Raw genomic sequence first — 26,616 nt, forward strand, 5'->3', positions numbered from 1 at the left:
GATTATACAAAGGGACAGGTAATTTAAATATCACAGTCACCCAACATGAATACCTTGACATAAATTTAAGACATGTAAAATAATAATAAAATGCGAAATCATCTTTTAATATCAGTATGCTATTTAAATGGTACAAATTTAACTAAATTAAATTAAGCTGTCTCATGAAATTTTCCTGTTATTACAGGTAACACCACACAATAATTAAAAATTTAAAAAGAGTAATTTTTATTGAAATGTCAATTTGACACAGCTGATTTTATTATAAATTGTGAAAATTGTCATTAGGCGTGAGCAAAGAGTAAAATAATATATGAGAAGGCGTGAGTCTGTTTGTATAAATATAATTCGTACATAAGTGTGCTTTATTTATTACTGTGTGCGGGTATGGCTCGCTTCGTGTAAGCAACCTGGCCAGTATGAACGGTGACCAAAGTCCCGGCAGTCCCCTGGACCTTCCTGATGGTGAACAAGCTGTGCTAATGGATCCCATTGACCATGAACGTGCGCGATACCCATATTGCATCGTGTGGACACCGATCCCAGTTCTCACGTAAGTTGAGTTCAACAGAACATGGTCTCGAGCGACAGACCTACGCATATTATGTGAGCTGAGAAAATAAATTTGCTTTATTTTTACAAATTACCCTTCAAGCAACAAAAACAAGGCAAACGTGACAGGAAATATTTTACTAATGATATTTATTTCAAATATTCAAATAATAAGCTTCACATTCTATCATAAATTAACTTTTTTTTTTATCTAGTACTTTATGTAAGCTGATAAAAAGGTTTTTCTAAACACTTTTTTGATTTTAGATGGATATTTCCTTTCCTTGGCCATATGGGCATCTGCACTTCAAGTGGAGTAATCAGAGACTTTGCTGGTCCATACTTCGTGTCAGAGGATCTAATGGCATTTGGCAATCCTACTAAGTACTGGCAACTGTCACCACAGAAGGCTACAAATGGGCAAGCTGGCTGGGACGCTGCTGTAGCAGAAGCTTCAGAATGTTATAAGAAACGAATGGTATGTTATATCATTTTCTAGTATCAAAATCTAGCATGCAGACCTGCAAAACCCTCTGTGGAGGTAGTTAGAATGCCCGACTTAAGTATTGCCACATATTTCAATCAGATCACAGTAACTCTTGATAATGCTGTGTAATAGGTCCGATGGTGGTGCTTCTAAAGTTAATCCAGTATAATTCCTGAATTTTAAGTTAGTTAGTTATTTTTTCCTTAATTTTTCCTGTATTTAATCAAATTTTATAGACCTTACTATTTTTTACATTTATTAACGATTGATTTATAAGGGAATTTATAAAAATATACGGCACTGTTTTGCTGCTGAGTATATAATATCTCTCTTATGTAAGGGCTACATAATGGAAAATCGAAACTACATATTATTAGCATCAGGTGTTGACAAAGTTATTTACTGTAAAAACTTCACACAAATATAAATGTGTGAAGTACTCAAATAATATTTTTAATAGTCTGTTAATTAATTAATTAAATTATATAGCATCTTATTTGTTTCCTTTCAGCATATCATTTTCTACGACAATTGTCACTCCCATGTGGCAAAGGCTCTCAACATCATGAGCTACAATGGCTGCAAAAATTGGAACATGGTCAAATTGGCATTGTACATGATACCCTATTCTAAATATGTTGGGTACGTTCACCATTATTTGTTTAGTTGTATAGTACTTCATTGTATGTATTTATCGATAATTAAATTCAGTTTCTTATTAAACATCAATAAAAATTCAAAATAATTTCACAACAATATGTTACTTAATATATGTGTAAATGAGCTAGCTAGATGGAGTAGTTTTTAATAAATTCTTTTATTATTGATTTTATAAATATAGTTTTATATCATAATAATTTTGTTTTTCTTTCAGATTTGGTGCCTTCCTGAAGACATGGCTGCCATTTATAATCATTGTTGCATTTTTGTGTGGCTTAGCTAAAATGATCTAAAACTGGACATTTTTGGAAACAATTGTGTATGAACTGACTGAATGAGATACTTGTCTGCTTCGTGTGACACTTTTGATGTTGAAACCATCTTCTGCAATGTTTCTCAGGGTGTGAGTGCTCTTTAGCTCTCTTTACGACTGAAAGATGGGAAGCATAAATGAATATTCCTTGCTATAAGATATGGATAATTAAGATTAAATTATACTTAAAAATAAGTTTTGGATAGTCTATTTCAACTTTTTCAGTTTTTTTACATATTTTAGTCTTATCCTCTACCTGGAACAAACCTGATATTTGTTCATGTATGATTCCTGCCATAATTAAAAGGATGCAGAATTATTTGTTTATTTACTGAATACAATATAATTATTGGTTCATATGTTCAACAAATATCACAAAAATTGATGTATAATTTTCAAAGTGCAATTTTTTGAAATGACAAAGTTACTTGCAATAGAAACTAAAGAATCAAAAGATTATTCATCTATCATAATTATCATGAAATGAATGGAAAACTCATGGTTTTGTATATAAAAGATTTTATTTTTCTATACACCTAGACAAATCCTTGTCCTTTAAAATAATTAATAGTTGCATAATGGATGGAACTCACTAGTGTTTAGCTTCTTCTATTTGATAGATGTTTTCATAAATTCTAAGAAACATGCTAAGGGTCTATAAATATTTCCATTAAGAGAGTAAATTCAATAGATGTTTAGAATTTTTAAAATTGTCAAAAAACATTCCAGTGAATTTCACTATTGCCTCATAGAACCTCCTATAATGAGATAATTTTCATTGTAGGGTATTTAATAACCATTTTAGCCACCAACACAATAATGTGTATATATTTGTTACTTAGTTTTTATTTTAGTTTGTTATCAATGAGTGTTCAGTGTAATAAATAAAAGAAAAATATATGTTTTTTATTGTTTATCATAGTATTGCTTTAATTATGAATATAGCATATATTTACAAGTTATATAATATATAAATATGTTTTTTTTCTTTTCTTACAATATTTGATGCTCACAGATTTAGCAGCTTAGAATTGCTGCTAGTTGCAAAAACTAATAAAAGTATCAAGACTCCAAGGTGTGTAAATTGTTATTTACAAACACTGGTGATAAATAACATTTTATGCATATTAAAGTGAATAAAAAACATCCTTCATAATTTCCCAAATTGGCAATTGTAGCCACAATATTGCCATATAATTGAAAAACCTAAGAATACAATTGAATAATAATCTTCTTGAACTTGTTAGATGTCTTTAACAATACTCTTTTATAAAGAATTTTGTGTCATCTAGAATTTAGTGTGATTTGCCTCAGGACTTTCTTTAATTTAGATATACAAATTTTAAACTTCTGATTATATATTGAAATTCATAAAATAATTACACTAGAAAATATATTATTGATGTGATCATGTTGTTTATTTTTTATTTTTCCCTTTTTTATTTATCTACTAAGAACATTTTATATAGAGCCACACAATTATTATACCACTGATATAACTCACATATGGCAAAGTAATATTTTAAGTGCTGCCATATATATTATAGATTTCAATATTCTTACAACTTACATAATATCATATGATTAATAATATGATGTTAATTATTATATAAAATGACAGAAAAATATGATATACAGCATATAACAGACTGAAAATAAGAAAAGGAAGTTATGCTATATTGATGAATATGAACATCTCCCATATTGTAATATGTTAACAGTTATACATACATTAGATCTATGGGACCATCTTGTTATATTACATAAGTCAACAATATCACTGCATGACTGTACACGTTAAAATTGCATTACAGAACTGCCTGATTAATTTAATGATAATTATTTAATAATCTTCATTATACCTATTGTTATGTTTAACTCAAGAACCTTCACACCATAGACATGTGATATTTTGGAAGAATTAATTTTATTCCATCATTTTAATAATGTCACATTACTTATTCCTTTTGAAAAAGTTCCAAGGCGGTCTCTTTAGTGCAGCAAACTTACTTTAACTTAACTTTAATCATTCAGAGAGTAGCGAGTTCAATTTTCAGCTAGCTAGATATATAAGTTATACAATGCGAAGCACATGAAACTTTTAATATAAGATGTTATTGTAGTTGATCAATATAAAAATGCCTCAATGTACTGCGAAATATTCTCACAATCTTGATTAACATGGTCCTACTAACAAATTATTAAGGAAACTATATTACTTAATCTACTAACATCCTGTTTGCCTGGACAAAACGAATAATCACTCAATTTAAGTTATTATACTACAGTTGTTTACATTTCACTGACAACACTCTTTTCAACAGAGAAGTCGTACTCATAGCTACTCAAATTGATTTTGTTGGAGAGAAACGCTAGCAAGTCCCCAATCTCCGTCGCGTAGGCGTCCTTGTTGTTGGACATTTGCAGCTCGCGAGACATCGTGAATGGCACTCCTTGCAGGTAGTGGAACGTCTGGTCGACGATATTCAACTTAGGAACTGGAGCGAGAGGTGCTGGTCGCATCGGGATCTGTACACCACTCACATTGGGATACAGTCCTCCGGTGTTGTTCGAACGATCCACAATTACAAACCCGTCGTCCGGTCTCGGTCCTGGTATTGGCGGTGACTCATCTTCCACCGGAGACGATTTTCGCTTTCCAAATAATGATGAAAACATTGTAATGATTTCCAAGTAATAGTATAGATTGAATTGAATTAATCACATAAAGACACAAAGTGATTTATGTAGTAACTTGCGTACTCAATAATAACGTTATTGACGTTAAATAAAGTAAATTTAATAAACAAAAACCAAGTTCAACAGTCAACTTCACATTTAACAATGACAAATGACACTGACATTGATAGCTGACAAAGGGTGTTTCGTTTTTATACTTATGCCACAGATAGTCATAATCAACCTGATCGATAACTATGTCCTGGCGTTTCTATTCCATTTTGAATTAAATAATAAATAAATAAGAAAACTTTACTTTAATTTCTATTTGTTCTCATCTACACACATTTTAATATTTTAATTTTTTTTTGCAACGACTTCATTATAATATAAATGTAAACGAGAACACAATGTTATTTTTGTTTTTATTGCGTGGAAAAAAATTGCATCTCTGTTATCATTGGTGTTTATGAAAGATATTTCTAATTTGAATCTTGTTAGCCAATCAAAATACAGAGAAATAGGTCATTTGCAACGTATGATAAATTCACAGTCCTCACAGGGCATAATTTTCCGACGTATAGTATAATAGACGTCAAAAATCTGGTCAAAACATTAATTTCGTGTTGTTTTTCCAAGAAATTTTCTCGTAAATTACTGTAATCGGTTGTGTACTGTGTGGTTTTTTTTATTATATTTAACATGACGATGTCATTTGTGTTGAATTATATGGTTTAATACTGTGCAGTTAGTGGAAAACTTACTACCAAGTTCCTGGAAGTCCAGCTGGCTAGAAACGGGTTAATAGTCTTTTTATATGTTTACTTTTGGAAAGGCTCTATGGAATCATATTTACAAATGCATCATTTAATGTCGTTATTTTATGTGGAGCGTTTATTTACAAGAAATAACACTGTCCCACTAATTGAATATTTCTTTTAATAGATGCATTTTCATCAAAACAAAAACATGACCTTTACCCTGCTTTACAAGCTTTATTACTATATACGCTTTTTGTCCACGAATCAAAGTGAACTCAGATTGTTCTCTGTCATGTGATTAACTATTTGAATTTGGTATAGAGTGAGCCTCTCAATATAAATATACTAATATTTAGATGCTCAAAATGTAACTATACTTGTATTGAACTCTACAATTACTATAAACAAATCTGTAAGGTAACAGGTGTTACATATTTATGGTTTTAATCACTTTTAAATTATGTTTTCGAATAAAAAGAATATGTATTTAAAATACTTTTCATAATGTTATATTATTACAAGTATTATTACTTGGGCAATATTTAATCATTCCATTCGATTAATAATATTTATAATTATTTTGTAATTTGGTAAATGGATTATTATTATGTATTATTTTGTATTTATAAAAACATGTTACCCTTTCTTGATTGTTGCTAAGAAAATATCTGTTTATTGTTAATTATTTACATTTATATATGGTTAGGTAAATATCTTCATCACCGTATTTGCTTCCTATTAGAATATAATGGAGACGGCCAAAATTCATTTGCAGGCTCTAATCAATACAGCAAATAATAATTAAGTAAGGTAATCCATAAAAAAATCTGTAATGTTGTTACAGAAAAGTGGCTGTAACTTGAATATGGCGGACGACCCTACCCAGTCATCTTCACATCCAGGTTAGTACATTATACACTAAATTACTTTTTACACAACTGAATCAGATTGATAAAAAAAAATCATTTGGACATTGTAAGCTTAAATACAATATTAAAAGAACTTGGTCTCTTTTTTAAAGATTTGTGGATAAATAGATCCAGTTGTGTTGTGCACAATTTATGCTATAATCTAGTACGATCGTTGTGCATTCTGATCATAAAATAGCTGACCAGTGACCACCATAAAGGAAACATAAACAACTGTTGCTAAGAGTTTGAGCATCAGGGGTGATACTACAATTTTTAAATGTGTTAGAACCCTCTATGGTTCAACAGTGGAAGCACCATCAACACACCTATTCTCTGATTATTATCTGATTTTTCAAAGTTATGTGTTTATTAGAAATTAATTATCACTTGCTAAATGGTGAAGGAAAACATTGTGAGAAAACCTGAGAGATTTATAAAAAAAAAAATATTCTCAAATGTATGTCAAGTCTACCAACACGCACTTGGCCAGCGCGGTGGACTATGGCCTAATCCTTCTCATTATGAGAGGAGACCCGCGTCCAGCAGTGGGACAGTAATGGGTTGTTGATGAATAGCAGTGTTAAGCACTATTGTGTCCGGGTTTGAAAGGTAAGGGAGACATACTTTTCCGATGGATTCCGACTTACTCCTTAGGGGTAGGGGCACACCTGTGGCCAATCTCAGAAATCTGGTCTTGTCTGTAGTTGATGGCAGATGTCCATGGGAGGCAGTAGCTACTTTATATCAGGTGGTCTGCTACTTCTAATGTTGTCTGCATCATATTGATGTGCATTTATTAATGTGACCATACCTATATGCAAGGCATGTTTTAATATAATCTATACTCATATTATAAACTTAGTACCACTTCCATTATTTATCTGATTCAACTACTCTCATCTGTAGTCTGTACCTAATGAACAAAAACAATCCATAAAAAATTGGCGTCAAAACTTCTAAGCGCCACATAACGTTATTACTCATATCATCATATGAATCTAGTCAATTGATATACACTTGTACATTCTGTTTGATCACTAATAAATAGTCACGCGGATCCTAGTCACTTGAATTTTTTGTGATTATTTATATAGTATTAAATAAATGGTGACAGTGAATGTATTCACTATGAAATATATAGTGGTTAAAATACTATTACATTCATATTTTTTGTAACAATTCACAAGCGTCCGGGTTACTTCGCGAAAATTATTTTTGTGAACGAACGAACAAGTTGAAAAAGTCAGAGGTGCTTACTTGATTCGGGGGATTCGAACCTCGAGGCCCTCGATTGGGAGTTCGTATTTTTAACCCCTTGGCCTTTCGTTTCACTAACATAAGACTTTTAGGAAAGGTTTGTGGTTCGAATCCAAAAGCACCAACCCGACACTTTTTTTCTGTGGTCTTGTATGTTACATTTCAAGCAACGTAGAGATGGTCTTAAGTGGTTTTGTGTTCTCGTTGTGGGTAAGAGCCACTCCCTAAGGGGAAGAAAATTATACGAGGCATTTCAACTTCGTTTTCAGGGTTAGCAACTCATCTGCTGAGCCCGACCGCAGGTAATCTTATCGGGGATTGATTTTAGACGTCCACGCGGCAGTTGCCTTCCACCAGTAGGTGGACACTTCAATGATATTTATACGCTCGTAGTGGCCAGAAATTTACTTATCTAACATGGATCGACATGGGCGGTATCCCCCGCTAAGCAAAAGAGGTGGATTGTTTAGATTATAAGGATGTTATTATAATTGTATAAATTCTCGCCTAATACTATATTCTTACAAAATGTTATTAATATTCCGGAGGTCCCTTACGCCCTTGGCAACTGCCCGGGGAAGGATTTTGTCCGCGAGGACCGTATACACTACCCACTTTTCTTTGATGAACTCGAAACATTTAACTTCGAGCTGTTTTTTCATTGCTTTTTGTGGTCTCTGAGGTGTTTCTAGACAATAATCTAAGTTTGTTTTTGTTGAAGTTTGATAATTATATTTAATACACCTCCCTTTTAAAAAGAACCAGGTAGTGTCCGAGTAAGTAATTGCTGTGACTTAGGAATAACGTCGATAATACGATGTCTCAAATTTCGTTACACGAGTTTTAAACTCACTTATATTCAATTTTATTAAATAGTAAATGCATTATTTTAAATTTAAAAGCAACATTTTTACAGGGAGGGCGATTAATGACTACAATTAAGGCATGTTTAAATAAAAATTAAAGTTTTAATCACTTTAATCCAATCATGTTAATAATGTGAATAGGTTCAACAAAAATGTATTTAGGCGTGTAGTGATTTTCAATGTTAACTAGCGTGGTTAGATTCCTCCTTAGAAGGTATCTAATAACAATAGAGCGGCTTGAGTGGTCGGGGGCTCGTCTCCCACCGTCGAGATCGATGCGCACCAAGGCCACGGGCGGGCGGCTATCGATTCTGTATAAATAGCGGCAGCCCTACGCCCTGGTGCGCCCGCGCCCCGCGACCCCCGCACCCCTACCCCCCTGGCCCCACTGGACCCTCTGCCAGTTCGACGCCCGGTTAACCTTGATGACTCCACGTGTAGAAATGATTCCTGCCTTACGCCCCTACGCGAAACTAATAAAATAAATATTTATTACCATTACTCGTCAGATTACTCGCATATTTATTAAGGACATATTGGACGAGTGTCGAGCAGTTGACATAGTAACATACATACATAATTATAATATAGTGTTAATTTGCATTTTTTATGAAAAATTTGATGTTCGACCAAAAAGAAACCATGCTTCAAACTAATAAAAACAATAATATTGGGAAGTCTTTAAAGAAGCATCTGTGTATATCTAAATATATATAACTCAAAGGTGACTGACTGACATAGTGATCTATCAACGCACAATCCAAACCACTGGACGGATCGGGCTGAAATATGGCATGCAGGTAGATGTTATTACGTAGGCACCCGCTAAAAAAGTATTTTGATCAATTCTACCCCCAAGGGGATAAAATAGGGGATGAAAGTTTTTGTAAATCTTCTTAGTTAATAATATTACTTCGTAACGCGAGCGAAGCCGCGGGCAAAAGCTCGTATGAAAATATGTACACACAAGAATCTTATCATAAGGATTCATTTTATAAAAATGATGCTACACGATATAACGTAATATATCGTATCGTAATTCACATGACATCGTAGCATTTTCTTCCACAACACTTGCGGTACTTACCAGCCAATTTTAAAGTGTCGATTTTTATGCCTGCAAAAAAATATTCTCATTATTTTTCCCAAACGCTATTTTCTAGCGTTTGGGAAAAATAATGTAAGTATGACTTCAACAAAGGTTAACAGAATAACAATTATTCTCTTAAATGATGTCAGGACATTTAAATTATAAACATTCTACGAGAGAAACAAGCGAGGTTTTGGGGTTAGACCTTCCCGGGCGGCACAACAGGGGACGGCACAATCAGACTTATTCGTATTATGTATTTAAATAGGAAGAGCTTTGAAACTGTTTTCGCAACCGGCTGACACGTTACGGGCGACAAATCATCAAATAGGACGGCGTTTTACTTATGTTTGTAGTCTTGACTACTTTTTTCTCTGACTAGTTCTTAAACGACTTATTCTAGCAGAATACCTAATAACTCTTAGGGGGCGGCAAATTCAATTTCCTCCCCGGGCTCCGCGAACACACGCTGTGTATGGGGTATCTTGCGATAATAATATTGCACACAATCCACTGTACCACTGTATTTCATATCTCCTAAAGGTAACATACACATATAACTAATGTGTACTTTTTGTACACATTTGTGGGTGAGGGAATCATGGTTAAATTTTTTTCGCATGTTTTTTTAATAAAATAATGTAACATAATTTTACGTAATCTTAACATAAGAAGTAGATATCGACCGTGGAAAAGTATTGCTTGTTTGTTTTCTTAATAACTACATACATCTTAGCAAATTTTGTTACTGTGTCTTTTTAAAAACTTAGTTCTAAACATTGATCTATAAATATATTGCCGTAAACCTGTTCTCCTTTGCGTGGGCATGCTGAACTTACGGCAAGATAATAGGGTAAATTGAATGTTAACTTAATTCTCATAATAGAAACATTTTTATTTTCCTTAATTTTGGCTTGTCTGTGATTTTTCCACAGTAGATATGACGCAAAAAAGCATAATTTAAAAAGTGTCGTTTTAATTTTAAAGCGTTTAATATTTCAATAATTTAGGAAAATGTTACCTTGCCACTTGCTACTTCTAAAGACTGTGGAAGATATTGAAATTAGCCGACAACCACACCCCTCCAACGAAACCAAAAACTGTTTAAGTTGGAAATAGGCGTGGCGGTGGTACCTCCCCGGCCAAACCATAATGGTTCTACCATGTCCTTTATTATTTTTTTCCACTGCCCAGCGGTTAGCGAATAAGTACCGAATATACGAATCTGCTTTATTCACTGTATTATTACATAGTAACAAAGCTTATAACGATGAACATTATGCAAACTAATCCATATAGGGCCGCCGCTGTTGACCATAAGTCCATCAGCAGAAACGGACAGAAGAAACAAATTACCGAAATGTCTCCGCTTGTTGTGACTGCGGTTGTTTGGATACGGAAGGTCAAGGGCGTCCATAGGAAGCGGGAGGGACGGGGGAGGGGGCGCTCCTCCGCTCGCCTGGTGTAGGGCATGGGCGTGGCTATGGCTAGAAATAGAGTCAGCAACGCAGTTTGTCAACACACGCCCACGCACTTCGGCCGCACTCCCGCGGGGTGGGCCGGGTGGCAGGCGCTACCCCATCGACCCGCTTCTAGGAAACGCTGCGGCGTATTTCTCCTGGCCGGCGGTTCCACGGCGCTGCAGGCTTTGTTACTGCCGATAGTTTTTGCTCGTGGTTTTGTTATATTGTTGTCGTTCGGAGCGGTTACGGGCGCTTGTTGCAATTGCAGCGGTCGTTTGTTTCAAATTATAGCTCTATAGTATTATAATGGGCTCTTTAGTATTACTCTGGGCGGTTCAGCGAAATTTAAAATACCGAGAACATTTAACATTCATACTTTGAATAGATAATGCGTATGAATATTCAATATGCTCTATCTTTCTTCAACCATTTCATTTCTCTTTCAACGTGCTTCATCGTAGCCAAGTTCACTAATCTTTACTCTTACACTAGTATTTAATCTTTAAAGACAATCAATATCCAACATATATTTTCATATGATTGCAGTGTCACAGCAAGCATTCGATTATTAAATATCTTAACACATCCAGTCACAAGTTGGATGATTATTGCGATTGCTACTTTGTGGCAAAAATATTTACGAGTTACTCCATAGTTTAACAAAAGCTCATAACTGTGTAACTCATTTTCTCACTATATAAACAATTATGTTCATATAATTAAGTTAAAACTCCCATAGTTAAGTAAATTAACGATAACTTTAACTGGCGGCCGCGTTGATAACTGGTTGTGTTCGTAAATCGCTTGAACCTTGACCTTCCGAGTGTGGTGCGAGCGGGTAGCTCAGCGGCTATTATTTAATTAACAGCTATATATAGTTTGAAAACAATATGACGACACTCGATAAGATCAAGCTTTAGTTTAGAAGATGTATATATTTGTCTCTACTGGTCTTTTTTTTTTTTTTTGTTGACGAGGGGGAAACCTTCAGGCAAGGTACCCGACGCCGTGGGAGCAACGACGGGTTATGTGGGACTATTACCGCACTAAAACCCCCCCGGTGACCATCCTCAGCGCTGCGTAGAGGACTCCGGGATCTCCAAAGGAACGCAATCGGAGTCCTCTTGGCGCGTGGCCCCGTCTGGCTCCGTCCAGGTGCTTATGAAGCTCGCCACTCCGTGTGGAGCGTACGACGGTATGAGGTCACACATACCATCGTTCTTCCCGGGGTCGCTAGCCAGGCGGTTAGAGCTCCCACTCTTGCCGTCCGCAACCCCGAAAGCCCCCTTTTAGTCGCCTCTTACGACAGGCAGAGGATACCGTAGCCCTATTCTGATCCTGGAACTACAGGGACAAGTATCTACTGGTCTAAGATGACCGTAATTTACTACGCGTTTGTTGGTAGTGTTACTATATTTTGTAGCATTAAGTAAATTAAGAAATACAATACAAGGCCCTGTACGTACTGGCATTGTACTTATGTAAGTTATATATTTTTATGATAGCTATATTTTTGTACATAGAAGTCCTCGAAGTATCATTTCGTTTAGATAGAGTTTCAGTTTTGGAACTGGTGTCTCTGTTACTAGCTTAATTATGGCAACATATTGCAAATACTCCAAAATCTACTCGTAGTTCTATGTAAGTATTTAAGGTATTGATAATTATTGTGTTCTTTGTCAGTTATAAATAAGATTACGTATGTATACTGAACCCGTGACCTTCCAAAGTGAAGCAACTCAGTAACGTCGTTAGTTTTTATGACTTGCACCAAACAACATTTCCGTGAACTATAGCATGAACTTATGAAAGCTTCTACGAGCTTCAATTAGGTTACACGTGGAAGTCGGTTTTCTGTTCGCCCCTTTCTAAGAAGTTTCCGGTGCAACTTGCAGCTATATGTAGTGCTATTGAATAACGCTCGCTGGCTTTCACAGCAACGCTATAATTTGTGAAATAAATTATTTATACATAGAAAAACTTGGTTCATTATTGCTGACTTAAAGCACATTATTATTGGCTATAATAGTGTTATTATACCTACAGACAGTGATCGTATCAGACACAGACTGTGGCAAACGAAATCATATGAGGTGTTTTGACAGGTACAGGCCATGTTGTGGTAGATCATATAATTACATTAACGCACCTTATATCGGAGAATACTATTTTGTGTGCCGTGGCACGCGGCTGACACTGTACTCGTATGTACCTATGTAGATGTAATTGAAGTTTAAAACATAAGCTACACACAACTATGATATTCCGCCCTCCGAAACGTATAGTCACATTTTCTGTGTGTAAGTCGGAAATACCACCACTCACTCTTTCTATGGATGTCGTATGTTTCAACTCTGGTTTCGTTACTCATCAAAAAGCAGACAATAACAGGCATGACCAGGCGTAGGGACGTCAAATCCAAATTTCGAATGGCTACGGTGTTAAGCCGTGCAACGTCACTTGCCCTTATATAGCATGGTAAAATACGAAAGCCGCTAATGATTAACGGTGGTTTTTGAAACACTGATTCATTGTGACCTGTAACTGAACTGATGTGACACGTGACTGGCCTTGTATGTGCCTGCAACTACCCTAACCAGTCATAACAACTGGGAATGACATATAAGCAGTATTAATAGCCTGGTGATTAAAGGTTGACCTCTCAATCCGGAGGTCCAAGGTTCAAACATTAAACGCCAGGCGCGCATTACGAATTTTGCAAACTTTGCAGAGGAGATTCGTGTCCAGTAATAGGACAGTAATGCGTTGACGACAGAAACGACAATAGTTAACCAAGTGGCTATTACAGGGACGCAAAGAAGTAGCAGATGGAATAAAGTAGATTGTAGGAAATTGAAAGATTTTCGGTATTATAAAATTACGGCCTCTTAAACAAGAGAGTATTGTCAAATTATACACCCCTCTGTGTATCCCCGCTATCTAATAAACAGGACTGTAGGACTGTAGGTATTCACCTAAATCACGTCACAGTTGATCCGAAAGGACATATCGCCAAATTCAACCATATCGGAAAAAAAAATCTTGGAATGATAGGTATCCAGAAAATGGAATTGGAGTTGTTGACGCTGTCCGCTCCGCCCCAGTTCACTCGTCATAATAGCTATCGTCGTTTTTACATTTTCTACGATTCTACGGTTATTTGTCTTTACTTTATTACGTTTGTTTTCTATAACATCACGGTGAGGCGTGGTAGGTATATGATGTTTGTAGTACTTGAAGTAAACACAAACTAATGGACATTAACTTTTATATAGGTAAATTTGTAATGAAGTTTCATTAATTTGCATTACTGTTATATATGTACTATTATAACAGTAATGCAAATTATATACATATGTTATGTTTATTATGTTCAGTTTTATAATGGTGAGTGTGTAGATTTTGAGATATCATTGTTAAAAGACGCTTAATACGAGGATGATAATAAGTTCACTAAAACTTAACTTAAACCGCATTTAGGTTAGATATTGTGTTCTTATGTAGAGTATAAAGATTTTTCTCTACGAAAGAAGATGTTAAAACTAACTCGTAAGTAGAGTCTAGTCTGTTAGTACTTTAAGGTACATATAGGCTCCCGGCTGACGGCTCCCTTTAGTATTATGCAGATCGGTCTAATAAATTTATAGCGATGGTGTAGGGCTCTCGATTGTGAACTACTTTGGTGAAGTGGAGCCGGTGGGCGAGGCGGGGGCGCGGCGGGTGGGGGCGGCATAACCACAATGCAGCGAATACCTGTCACGTTAAACACATTGCCAGTTATTGCTATAATTGATTGTATAGAGAAATCTGCAAGTCTAACAATAATACCTATACCTACGGCTCTACAGGAAAATTGACCAAGTTTCTTTATAGGTAAGCGTCTCGATTTTGTTTTCCTTTGGCCCAAAGAAGACCCAACAAGAACTGAAGTTCCTTTAAAAGGAATCCCCCATTGCTCAACAAAATGGGTAAACAAGACATTAAAGATATATATTACAGCAGTAACTCTTTTGCTTGCAAGAGAATTGCTTCACGATGATGAATGTCTTCTCTTACCGTTAACTAGGTAAACAACAACGTTTACGCCGCCAAATGGAGGATATATCTGTTTATGGCTTTGGAGTTGCCAATTCGTCGTAGAGGAAGAATTTTCTTTATTTTATGGCATCGCTGGTATAACCGGGTATTGAGGCTTTTAGTTAAAAGCTTATGAAATTTCATTCCTGGGCTGCGAAATGGCATTGCTAACAAGTTGAGTCCCTATATCGAAGAGTACTTGCAGGCGCATTAAGGCTCTTGCGAAACTAGCAAAACAGCATCGAGTGGTCCGCAAATAGACACGTTGCGAGCACGCCGCAACACTCCCATCGCTGGACGGTGCTATTTATGTAAGCCCATCGGACGCCGTAACGCTTTCAACCGGTTACTTATGCGCCTTAATTCTAAAAATAGCAACAACCCTCGTACTTACATAATTATTATTGGTCGGAGGCTGTGTTTCCTTCCCTCGCCGCCGCCCGCCGCTGCCGCCCGCCGCCGCCCGGGCCGGCAGTAGGAGACCGGCGGTCGCGGGTGACGCGTGCCCTCGCTGCCAGCCCTCGAGCATGCCCAGCGGCGGCACCAATGCGATACTCCGGGAGTGCACTACGTATTACTCCCGCGCTAAACATTACGATAACACTTGTTAAGCAGTCGGATTTTTAAATGTGCTATTTCTACATCTTTTGATTTCAAGTAGTTATATTAAAATATTTGTAAAGTTACTTAGCAGCTTGTCAGTAGATTGATGTTAAAATTAATGTGAATGTGATAGGACACAACAGTTAGCACGAGCGGCAGTGTTTTAGAAAGATGTCGGTCAAACCAACAACTGTGGCAGCAAAAGGTAATATTTACTACTAGCTCTCGTTTCCGACTATATATTCTGATATGTGCTACGTTTTTGTACTATTATAAATTATTTAAGATTCAAAAAGTATATAAAGGAAGATGTTTTTTTTTCAATAAGTAGTTTCCACTATGGACACGCTCATTAAAATTTTGTCAGTAGGGTTCAATTTTAATTATGGTCATCCAAAAACCGACTGATGTTGAATTTTCCGGATCACTTACAATTTACTAGTGCTATAGAGATATGAGCGTTTCACTGATATCATGTCAAAATCATCGTGTTTAACAGTGATTGTAGCCGATAACTAACTTCCAAAGATGGCCTAACTGCCTGTCTCCGCCAAAAGTCACCAATGACATCAACAGAAAGGGGGTAAGTAGGTAGTAACTCAAGGCTGTCATTAAACTACATATCACTGTATTTTAACGTAAAATTACTCTATTTACATCCCAAATCTGAAATGTTATGTTCTCCGGTGCATACAAATTGAAATGTAATTGTAAACAATGTAAAATGCATCCGCAAACATCCGCATCTTCATACAAGTAAAGTGTTATTATGTATTTAGTTATGTATTCATTATGCATATTCTAACTGGATCTATTTCTGAGAAACTATGTCATGCTTAGAGCACGCAGCTCTGTTGATAATATTTTAATGGGGAACTACTAAACAAATTTTTTGTATCATCATCAATCCATTATTGTCCCACTGCTGGGCACGGGTCTCCTCTCAGAATGAGATTAGGCCATAGTCCACCTCGCTGGCCAAGTGCGTATTGGTAGAATTCACATACCTTTGAGATTTTTTTTATATAAATCTCTCAGGTATGCAGGTTTTCTCACGATGTTTTCCTTCACCGTTTTAAGCAAGTGATAATTAATTCCTAATACGCACATTACATTGAAAAATCAGCGGTGCCTGGGATTTGAACCTCGGACCTCTAGATCGAGAGGCCGAGTTTCTTAACCACTAGGCTATCACTGCAAGTTTTGTATAGTAGAGCCAAAGAAGCAGGCAGGAAATCCCGGAGCCCTCTACGCAGTACCGAGGACGGTCACCGGTTTTAGTGCGGTAAAAATGTCACATAATCCGTCGTTACTCCCACGGCGTCGGGTACCTTGAAGGTTTCACCCTCGTCAAAAAAAGTCAGTTTACCTAATCAGGTAGGACTTTAATCTTATCTGAAGTTGATAGGTCGGCCACAAATGCGTTGTCACTCCTGAAAACTGAGATGATCGTTATATTATGCAAGTTAGCTTACCCACACCCTTCCTCGTAAACGCAAGAAATGCTGCATGCTAAAAGTGGGCGTAGTACCTAATGGTTGTGGTACCTAATGGTATCGTTCCGATTACTATATATTGAATACAATTACAATATACTGAAGCAGGTCTCTCCTCAGAATAAGAAGAGTTAGTCTACTATGAAGACCTGCGTGAAGAAGAAGTACGTTTTAGTTGGCATTTACGGTTTCCGTAACACGACAGATTTCATGTCACGAATTTGTACTGTGATTTTATTGTCCAATTTCATGTTTAGTTGCAATTACCAGTGGTGCCTATTGTAGCCTATTTTTAACTTTGTATTTCACAGTATATACCTATCTTTCCAAGGAAAATGGCAATCGGGCGCCCAAATGACGGACTAACAAAGAGACAGAATGGAAGTATACTTACGAACTCTTTTATTTCCTTTTGTATGTTGGTATACCCATTAACGATGTAATATGTTAAAATACCGAGGTAAAGGGGACATACTTATACGAGGCGCTCCATCTCGTCCTTAGGGATTAGGGATGCTTTGCTATGCATCTGTGGTCCTCAAGTAGGAATCAAACGATATCTGGGATTGATTTCAGATGTCCATGGGCAGCAGTAGCCACTTGCTTTCAGGTGCACTGTACGCTCCTTTGCTACTTAAATATTAAAAATAAAAAAATGAATTTCATTCCAAATTCTCCAACATCACCTACCTACAAACGCTTCGGTAGATTGATTTAGAGAAGAAACACCTACATACATATCTTTATAAATATAAAATTATTTACTATAGTTCTCAAACCATTGATTACAGTAAATTATCTAGATTATAATTATCCGTTTTGTATAGCTTTTGGAACAAACTTCCTTCGTGGTCAGAGGGGGCGTAATCGGCTGCGACACAGTTTTTACTATTGCAGTTGTTTATAATGTACAAATTGTGAAAATGTTTACTGTTTCATTACCTTTAATCCTTTAATTAACCTTTAATCTTTAAAATCTTTAGTAAAAACCCACATAATGAATCTTTGTATTTTAATAAGAGCTCTGTTTGACCACGCTACAAGCTTATTTTGTGCCAAGATGACAAAGCAAACGCAACAAACCCGGAAAAACTTCACTTGTCCTCTACAAGAATTAACAACACCGATGTGTGAGGTATGACGGTAAGTTTATTTGAGGCTCGTTTGACGCACGTATTCTCTAGCGGTGACAGACTGTCGACCTGGTGCCTCCAAGTCGGTATTTCCCAGTGGTTTAGTGACTCACACCAAGACTGATGTCACTTGTAATCAAAATAGAAAATCTGCCGCTGTTTCGAATTTCTCATGTTCTTCACCGTTTCCATTTCAACGTTTATCGATTTGACTTGCCGTTGATGAATGCTGTCGGACCGTCTTTCATCGATATTTACAAATAAATCAATTAACATTAAAATACTTAAGCTTATTTATGATTTTAGGGGTCAATGACCCGGTAAAAGTTCTGCATGTTTGATGGTCGTACCTAAAGGTCAAAATATTGACTACAATTTATAAGCCATAGTATTAATAGCAACCTTTCCTAAATTGTGTTTATTCAATCATTTAATCACAAACAGTAAAGACCAAAATTTGACATTGTCCGGTATGAAGAAAGTATTTTTTTTTATCTTTGGTACATAAAAATTGGATACGGAATGGACGTTAAATGATCTTGTTAGGCTCAGCGAGATTGTATCAGTTTCTTTGTCTTCATAGCATAGATATTGGTATACTCAAACTTTTTTCTACTATCCTCATCAATAAATATCAAGTTTTAGTTCGAATGACGGAGACCGTAGACCTATTTGGGCGTCTAGCGGCTAGGCGCCGGTATCTGACGGCCGTATTTATGTTCGGCCTCCAGTCAGCGCGTGAGTAACCTGGAGTCTCGCCATGGCGCCACTTCACCGTGTCATCGCCTGGAATTATCTGATGACCAACCTTATGATCCTCCTATCGATTTATATCATATTTTGTTTGGCTTCCACTTCCACTAGAAGTCGATTATACCATCAATATTTTAGATGTCCATCATAGATTAGTAAAGATTACTCACTCCTAACAAGAAAATGTACCCAGTTTTGAGATACTTGCGTAAAAAAGTTTTGTCACGTCTCCGTGCTAAAATGTCCCTAAAATATTTGAAGTAAATATTTATTTATTATGTAAATTACGCAGTATTAGTTATTTATTCGTTAATTTTCTCTAAAAATATTTTCATTTCTCAAGAATTCAAAAAAAGAACTTACTAATAAGCCGTTTGTTGCTTCATTCAATTTCAAGGCGGCGAAGTATCTTTATTAATCTATGATGTCCATGCTATTATTACTAACGTTTATGACTTAATTTTTGTCTATGACATTTCCTTGTGATGCTATTTTGACTCCTTTGCTTGTAACATTATCATGTGTCCTTATCAAACGTTTTTTGTTTATATTAAAAGTTATATCATAAAAGTTTTAGGTATTATAGAAACAAGCTGTAATTTCTGTGGTACATTGTGTTCTTGATCACTCTTAAATATCTACTACTTGTTTTTCTAACAAACGAATAGTGGGTATTTCTAGATTTTTATTGTTCTTTTCAATTTTATTGTGATTTTTATGGAAGATCCAGTAATTAAAAAGTTTTGATTGCATATTCGAGCTGAAACCTAACGGTTTTATCTCTTATAAAATGTGTGTGATGATTTGATTTTAAAAATAGATCTCAACTCGTTTTCTATTAAAATTTGTCTGTCCAAAGTAGGAAAACCTAACACGATAGGATCCAAATATCTATGCATTGGTAAAGTGTCCATTGCATGCAGTATTAATGCCATATTTGAGTCACTAGAAAATTTTACAAATGACACATTTAATTAGGTACATACTGTACCACCGTTTACATGTATAAATATGATATAATATTTTCACTGTGGATCTTACACTAAAATAAAATGTTATATCATAGTATTGAGTTGTGTTACATCCATAATATCATACTTTAATACCAACATTATTAACTCATAATTTATATTGCGATCCCACGCATTTTTTCTGTTTTAAACTTTGAGATTTCGGCTAGTGAGAGACGTAGCTGATTACAATACGGTGCGTAGGCGCCAGGAGTGAGTCGCGGGCGCCGATCATCCCCGACTCTGATCTAATCCTTTATTTATAACCTAATTATGTAATTGACACTCGCACATCTTCGCTTCTAAACAAACGTTTTAATGGCTTCGCAAAGAAAAACTTGATCTGTTTCCAACTCTCCATTTTCATTATTCGGTATATTTTATTATTTGTTTGAGATTCACTGCAATTGGTTATTTTGGCGTATATGAATATAAAAGCGATAGATAATTTTGCGTATTAACATGGAGAAAAGCACTGACTTAAAAATAGATAAATCGAATTCAGCACGATTTTGTTCAGAACCTGGACGAGCTAGCCCTAGCTTAGATGTCCAAAAAAAACCAAAGCTTGTTGGATGCGAAAGTTTCTATAACACTTCTATTGCATTGTCATCTGCTCAGCATCAGCAGCATTGTATATAGCTCAATTTGAGGCCAGTGTACGTTTGAAAAATGTATTACAAATTTAGTATCTAACTATCAAGTAGACAAAGAAGAAAGCGAGTTAATAAAAACATGTTAAAGAACAGGGTTCACTTGGGCGCACGAGAGCAAATTGGCAGAGTTACGGAATTATCTCCGGGCGTCAAAGTCGAGGCCGCGCAGATGTGTCGTAGAAATGACGTCTTTCCCAGCTTTTTCCATGAAATTATATACAAAATTCATTTTAAATGACACTATTTCGCAACGGTTTCCGACTACGCATGTTTTGTTCGAAGTCTGTTGGTTACATCACGCCCGGAGTACACGACGCGCGCCAGTTCTTTGTTTGTCGTTCGTGATTTGGTGGTGAGCATGAGCAATGAACGATAGTAATTAATGAAAAAGTCGTCAACATTGTATAGGATAGCGGAGATTTGATTTGTGATGTGTAGGGAATCATTTTAATAGATCTTGTTGAATGTTTCCTCCGTTCTTTGAAATCCACTGTTTTGTGACTACATCCTTATCTTCTGGGTATCCTACTTAACTTGTCTTCCAACATTTTTCCACGAGAGGAATAATACTTTATTGGAATGTTTGATTGATTAGTAAACTGTAATAATACTACCTATCATACTTGTTCGGAAAAATATTGTGTCATGGTAATTTTATGCAGAAATTAACATTCCTGGCATTGTAATTATATTTTATTTAATGTTTGTTAATACCATAAATATTGTTGTGTTTTCCGGATAAAAATATCAAAATACCTTAAATTCACTGACAAGTAATTAATTAAAGCCATCTCAATTATGTTTTTATTCACATAACAGGATGTTTATTTACAGTAAGGGAAAACAACATGCTTGGCGGTAGTAAAAGATGACTAAACTTATAAGTACATATATTGATGTTAGTAACTCGGTGACCTCGTCAGCATTAGAACACGTATCAAACAAGGTTAAGTAATATATTCTAAGAAAATAACGCCGCAAACAAAGGTGTCGACGTACCTGAAGCGCATAGAAGTATAATTCAACAGTAACCGCAACATTTAGGGATACTCGGTTTTATAATAGGTCATCACTTTGCTTTTATTCTCGTAACCATCAAAAATGACTTACAACAGACACCTTTATTTTTAAGTTTAACTTAAAATAATGATGAACAAGGTTAAATTACAAAAAAGTGTAATAAGACTACCTCACAAGATGGATGTGTGACTGAAATAAACATGTTGGTCTGTGGAGAATTAGAATTTTAATCTATCAAATTATTATTATAGGTAAATTTGAAGAGCTAAATTTTAAATAGATAAAATACATTAAAAGATGTCCCGCCGAAGTGTATCATAATTTCTAAGAATACAGTGTCATATATAAAGTGCAGTGCAGTGGTTCACTCATTGTAGTGAGACCTCTAAAACCTTTTTAACATAACATATTTTGTTTCAATAAGATTGATCGAGTGTCTTTCTAAAGAATTTGAAAAGAGAATGTTATATAGCTAGATGTATATAAAGTATGTGTTAATACTGTTAATCGTTTTCTCTTTGGAAACTAGAAGCGATGTAAAAAGTCTTTACTTACTCTTAAGCAACAGATCGTTGTAATTTTAGTCAATTGAACGTAATCATGTCGTTCTATATCAGAACATATAAAATAAACATTCCCCGAGAATTGTTTAATAATAATTCTCATATGTTGATATCATTCAGACGCAGTGACGTTACTGCCTTAATAACTTTGTTTTGTGATCCTTTGATCTCCTGAATAGCGCTCTGAAGCTTAACCTTCTAGAATGTGATAAAATTTGATTTAATAGTGTAATGAGGAATAACAAATAATATAAATATAATATCGATATGCTTTTGATTTATATGAAAGGAAGGAAAATGGATTGTTGAGCTCGTGACTGACGTTTCGGGTCTTTTTGACTAGTGAGCTGGTGACACATTATTAATGTATTGTTCAATTTATTTTTATAATACTACCTACGCAATAAAGGATTACTGATTAGCTGATTACTGATAAGTTCATATTCATACAAAAGCACGCTTGAGCAAGGACCGACCTAATTATAATTAATGGTGTATAACTTTTATGTTTTAAGTTGGATTTATCTTCCTTCGTAACATAGATAGAAAACTGGCGTCATCTTCTGGAAATCCCGATATGGAAGCCTGAGTATGAGTTTGTTAGTGGAAAGTTTATTTCATTGCTTTTTTGTAGTGGTATTTTTTCATGAAACCAAAAATAAATTTTGTGTGGTGTAAAATGTAATGAAATGAAATGAAATATATTTATTTTGTATAGGCCAACGACGGCACTTACAAATTGTCAGGTACAATAATTTTCTTAAACTACTACCGGATCGGAACGCGACCTCTACTGTAACTGCCTAAAACCTCGTTTTGATTTACAGTGGGGTCAAATATGACCTGGTTTTTCTCACCGGATATCAGAGCTTACAAAGATTATATTTGGTGAGATTGAACTTTTGTTATAAGAAAGTAAAAATAGTTGCATCGAAAAATGTAGAAAGAATGACTGATTATATCGATTTGACGTAGGTTTTGATTACACATCACTTGATTTGACGTAAGGTTCTGTTATCTTATCAATATTTATATCAATGAATATATCATCTGAGAAGAATTTTTTTATAACGAGGTCCGATTCTGTCACTTTGGTTGTAATTGAGATATCCTCAATTGACATAAAAATTATGTGAACACGTAGGATACGTAGTCAAATGCAGAAGTTTTATTATATGAAAATTAAATTCAATTAGATCATAATTAACTTGAATAATGCTTTTAGGGTGCTGGCATAATGTAAATAATCACATTAAATTTTGCATACAATAGCTGGATTGGTCGCTAGATTCTAAATTAGCTGGTATAATTAGCATTTACCTATTTACTAATTTGAAGTCGTATTCGGCGTTTCTGTTGTCCGGTTGTAAAATTTCATTTGATGCACTTAATGCAGGGACCCTATATATTTTTCCATTGAAACTAACTGTAATACTATTAGTCTGATGCAACTGGTATTTTTTAAAAACATATTTGTATTGATAAATATTTCCAACAGATATAAAATTTCCATGTAAGCCTCACAATGAAATGTCGCCCTGACTTGTCATAAAACAATGTAGATAAAGGATGGAAAAAAAATCCTGCAGTTGTTGTGTTATTGTGCAGCGGCTAATGCAAAAACCTCACTTTTTGCCATCACGCTATATCAATTACGTCTCGGGTAGTCAAAATATACTTCGATTGTTTTAAGTAATTTATTATTGTTTATTCGTATTATTGATAATGTAATTTTCCACCAACATTTCGCAGTTGTACAGTTTAACACACAAATAATAATATAATTAGAGTCTGTAACAGGGCTAATCTATTGAACAATAATATATACACATGAAAGTTTTACAGAATGTGTATTTATTATAGTTATTATAAAAATATATAATTAATGTGAGGATTCCACACAACTGATATTTTCCGGCGGTTTTCGTTTTATTCATTGACCCATAATAGGTAGGCACTTTACATTTTGACAATGCATGCACTTCTATAGTTGCAAACAAATGCTAAACAAAAGTTCAAAACTTTTGGTACAGGTACGCACTGGGTCATTTTTTTATTTTGACTTGAGTGTTGAATCAATTCTTGGAAAGAGCTGCATTTCGCTCTGTACACGCGATATTTTGTGCACTGCCAAGATTTTCGTCGTTTTAGCAAAAAATGACTTGCGTCATCGCGAGCAGCGCTCGTAGTCGCCGCAAGCGCTGAATGGCTGTCGAGTGAATGAAGCGAGGCGCTCCGGTCGTCGCGAGGCGCGCGCGCAGCCACTCAGCCCGCTCAGCCGTGAGCCGGCCAGCCAGTAAGTCAGTGTCCGCCTGCGGTCCGTGCGTGTCAGCCGCGTCTAGTGTCTAGTGCGTGACCCGCCGCTCGTCGGCAGTGCCAGTGCCTACATAAGATGCTTGCGTTAGTCGCAGTGGATACCGTTTGTGTTACAGTTTTACAAAGTGTTTAAAGTGGATTCCGGACTCTACTCGGCCGTGGAGCACGCGCAGCGGCTCGAGCGCTCCCAGGCCATGTATGTCATAAATATAGGTGAGTCCGCAATCCTTGCACATTCCTCACTCTTCACCAGCTCGGTAATGGAACCAGACAGAACCGGTACCCGTCCGATCGAACGAGCCCACCTCCACTCACAAACGGATAGCTCGTCGTTATAGCGTTTTAGACCTACATTTTTTTGTATAGCTTTCTCCTCAATGTTTTTCAAATGCCTCCACATACATCCCGGTGCAAATTCTTGAAATTGGTTCTGCGGTCGGTGACTCGTATAAACAACTCCAATGATACCATTTGAAATTGTGTCTTGTACATAGCGCACTCGATATGCCTATGTATGTTTTATTACAGTTCACGTACAACGTGTGGGCGTGTGTTAGTGTGTTTGCGCTATCGGTGTTGCTATTTTTGTATCTCGCTATATGTGTTAGCGTTCAGTTGTTTGAATAACACAAAGCTCGCTTGTGTGCGTGTTGTATCCACGTTCGGTTCCTTATCATTTTCTTGCTCTGTACTGGCGCAAATTATTTAATTTATATGTATCATTTAATTTCAGAAGACATACCGCATTAGTGTAGATTTTGTTACATTTGATCCAGGATCCAAAATAGATATATTTTGGACTCGTGACTCATTACTTGCCAAAGTTAAAAAAGTGCGTCATAATCTGAAATCAAGATTCCGATTAGGGCTGATAACGGGCCTTCGAAGGTGTTAGACTGCCTGGAATTCTCGAAGTTCCGTGAGATGATTATAACATGAACGTGAGCAGAGTATGCTCATTGTTTATTACTTAGCAAATCCAAGGCCAGCATGCTAATGTAAAAAGTCGAAATGTCAATTTGTCTGTTTTGTATTGGAAAGATTCCTTTTTTATCGTTTTTCGGTGATATAATCATCCAAACAGAGCATTTATTATCTCATCATTAAATAAGTATTATCCTAGATTTTAGAATAGCGTCGATTGTTTAATATCACATCACTGTTATAAGGACAAAGATCGCTGGTGGTAATTATTTATTATTATGTCTATATTATAAAATCTTGTACATTAAAAAAGGCTACTGATTTACGACAAAGTGAAAGCTTAACTAAAAATATAAGATTATAAATAAAGTTGGTAAATGCTTGAATTTGCATATCAATTTAAAATTATATTTAAATTTAATTTCACAGCTTCAATTTGATAAATATTTCATTTCGTAAATCATAACTCATAACTACAAGAAGGTAGCTGGATCATTTCAATAGTAGCGAGCATGCAGTCCATAACTCCATATAGAGCAAGGGTTCTGCCAGAAGCCGATCACAGATTCCTTACTAGTTGCTACTCTTGAAGACTAAGATGATCTCATATGTAACACAGCCGTTACCTTAAGAATAACATTTAAATATGTTAAACGTACAGACTCCTATTCGATTTCATGGCATTCATGCCCATAATAATATTATTTTCAAATAAACAGATCACAGTAAAAAAAAAACAAACAACTTTTTACATTAATTCTGTTTTCAACCAACATTACCGTAATCATTAATTCAATTAATTCAAACGTTTCACGTGATGTTTTTATAATACATACATGAATTCTCGTTTCTTGTTTACCGAGACCTTTGCTCTCCACGTACAATAACGATGGCAACAAAACATCTAAAATTAAACGGTTATGTAAAGCTCCTTATCGCCTCTGTGATAACGGGCAGCAAGGAAGTTGGTCTTAAAGTAGTTTTATTAATCAAGTTCTACTCGTGTGTGAGCTTATGAAATGTATG

The 26,616-nt window shown here is 35.5% G+C and overlaps 2 protein-coding genes across 14 annotated transcripts in view; both read left to right on the forward strand.

Annotated features, from left to right (window-relative positions):
• The first annotated feature begins 188 nt into the window (after positions 1 to 188).
• On the forward strand, positions 189 to 4,812 carry LOC140757678 (transmembrane protein 222). Its single transcript, XM_073093579.1, has 5 exons — positions 189 to 288; positions 322 to 553; positions 820 to 1,030; positions 1,551 to 1,681; positions 1,914 to 4,812. Exons 2-5 carry the CDS (start codon positions 420 to 422, stop codon positions 1,990 to 1,992), a joined length of 555 nt encoding a protein of 184 aa, XP_072949680.1. The 5' UTR covers positions 189 to 288; positions 322 to 419; the 3' UTR covers positions 1,993 to 4,812.
• A 328-nt stretch (positions 4,813 to 5,140) lies between these two features.
• The window catches only part of HDAC4 (histone deacetylase 4), a 71,416-nt gene continuing 49,940 nt past the window's right edge, over positions 5,141 to 26,616 (forward strand). For 4 of the 13 annotated variants that reach the window (XM_073093558.1, XM_073093571.1, XM_073093565.1 and 1 more), the window contains exons 1-2: positions 5,142 to 5,491; positions 6,297 to 6,354. In XM_073093558.1, coding sequence (XP_072949659.1) covers positions 6,318 to 6,354 — 37 coding nt within the window. In that variant the 5' untranslated portion in view covers positions 5,142 to 5,491; positions 6,297 to 6,317. Of the gene's footprint in view, positions 5,492 to 6,296; positions 6,355 to 15,605; positions 15,925 to 24,549; positions 24,880 to 26,616 lie in introns of those variants that run through there. The other 9 variants (XM_073093561.1, XM_073093562.1, XM_073093569.1 and 6 more) reach the window with 5 other exon arrangements.

The sequence above is a fragment of the Epargyreus clarus genome, unplaced genomic scaffold, assembly GCF_041222505.1.
Source record: "Epargyreus clarus isolate Ecla_fem2 unplaced genomic scaffold, WU_Ecla_fem_2.2 ptg000004l, whole genome shotgun sequence".
Lineage (NCBI taxonomy): Eukaryota > Metazoa > Arthropoda > Insecta > Lepidoptera > Hesperiidae > Epargyreus > Epargyreus clarus.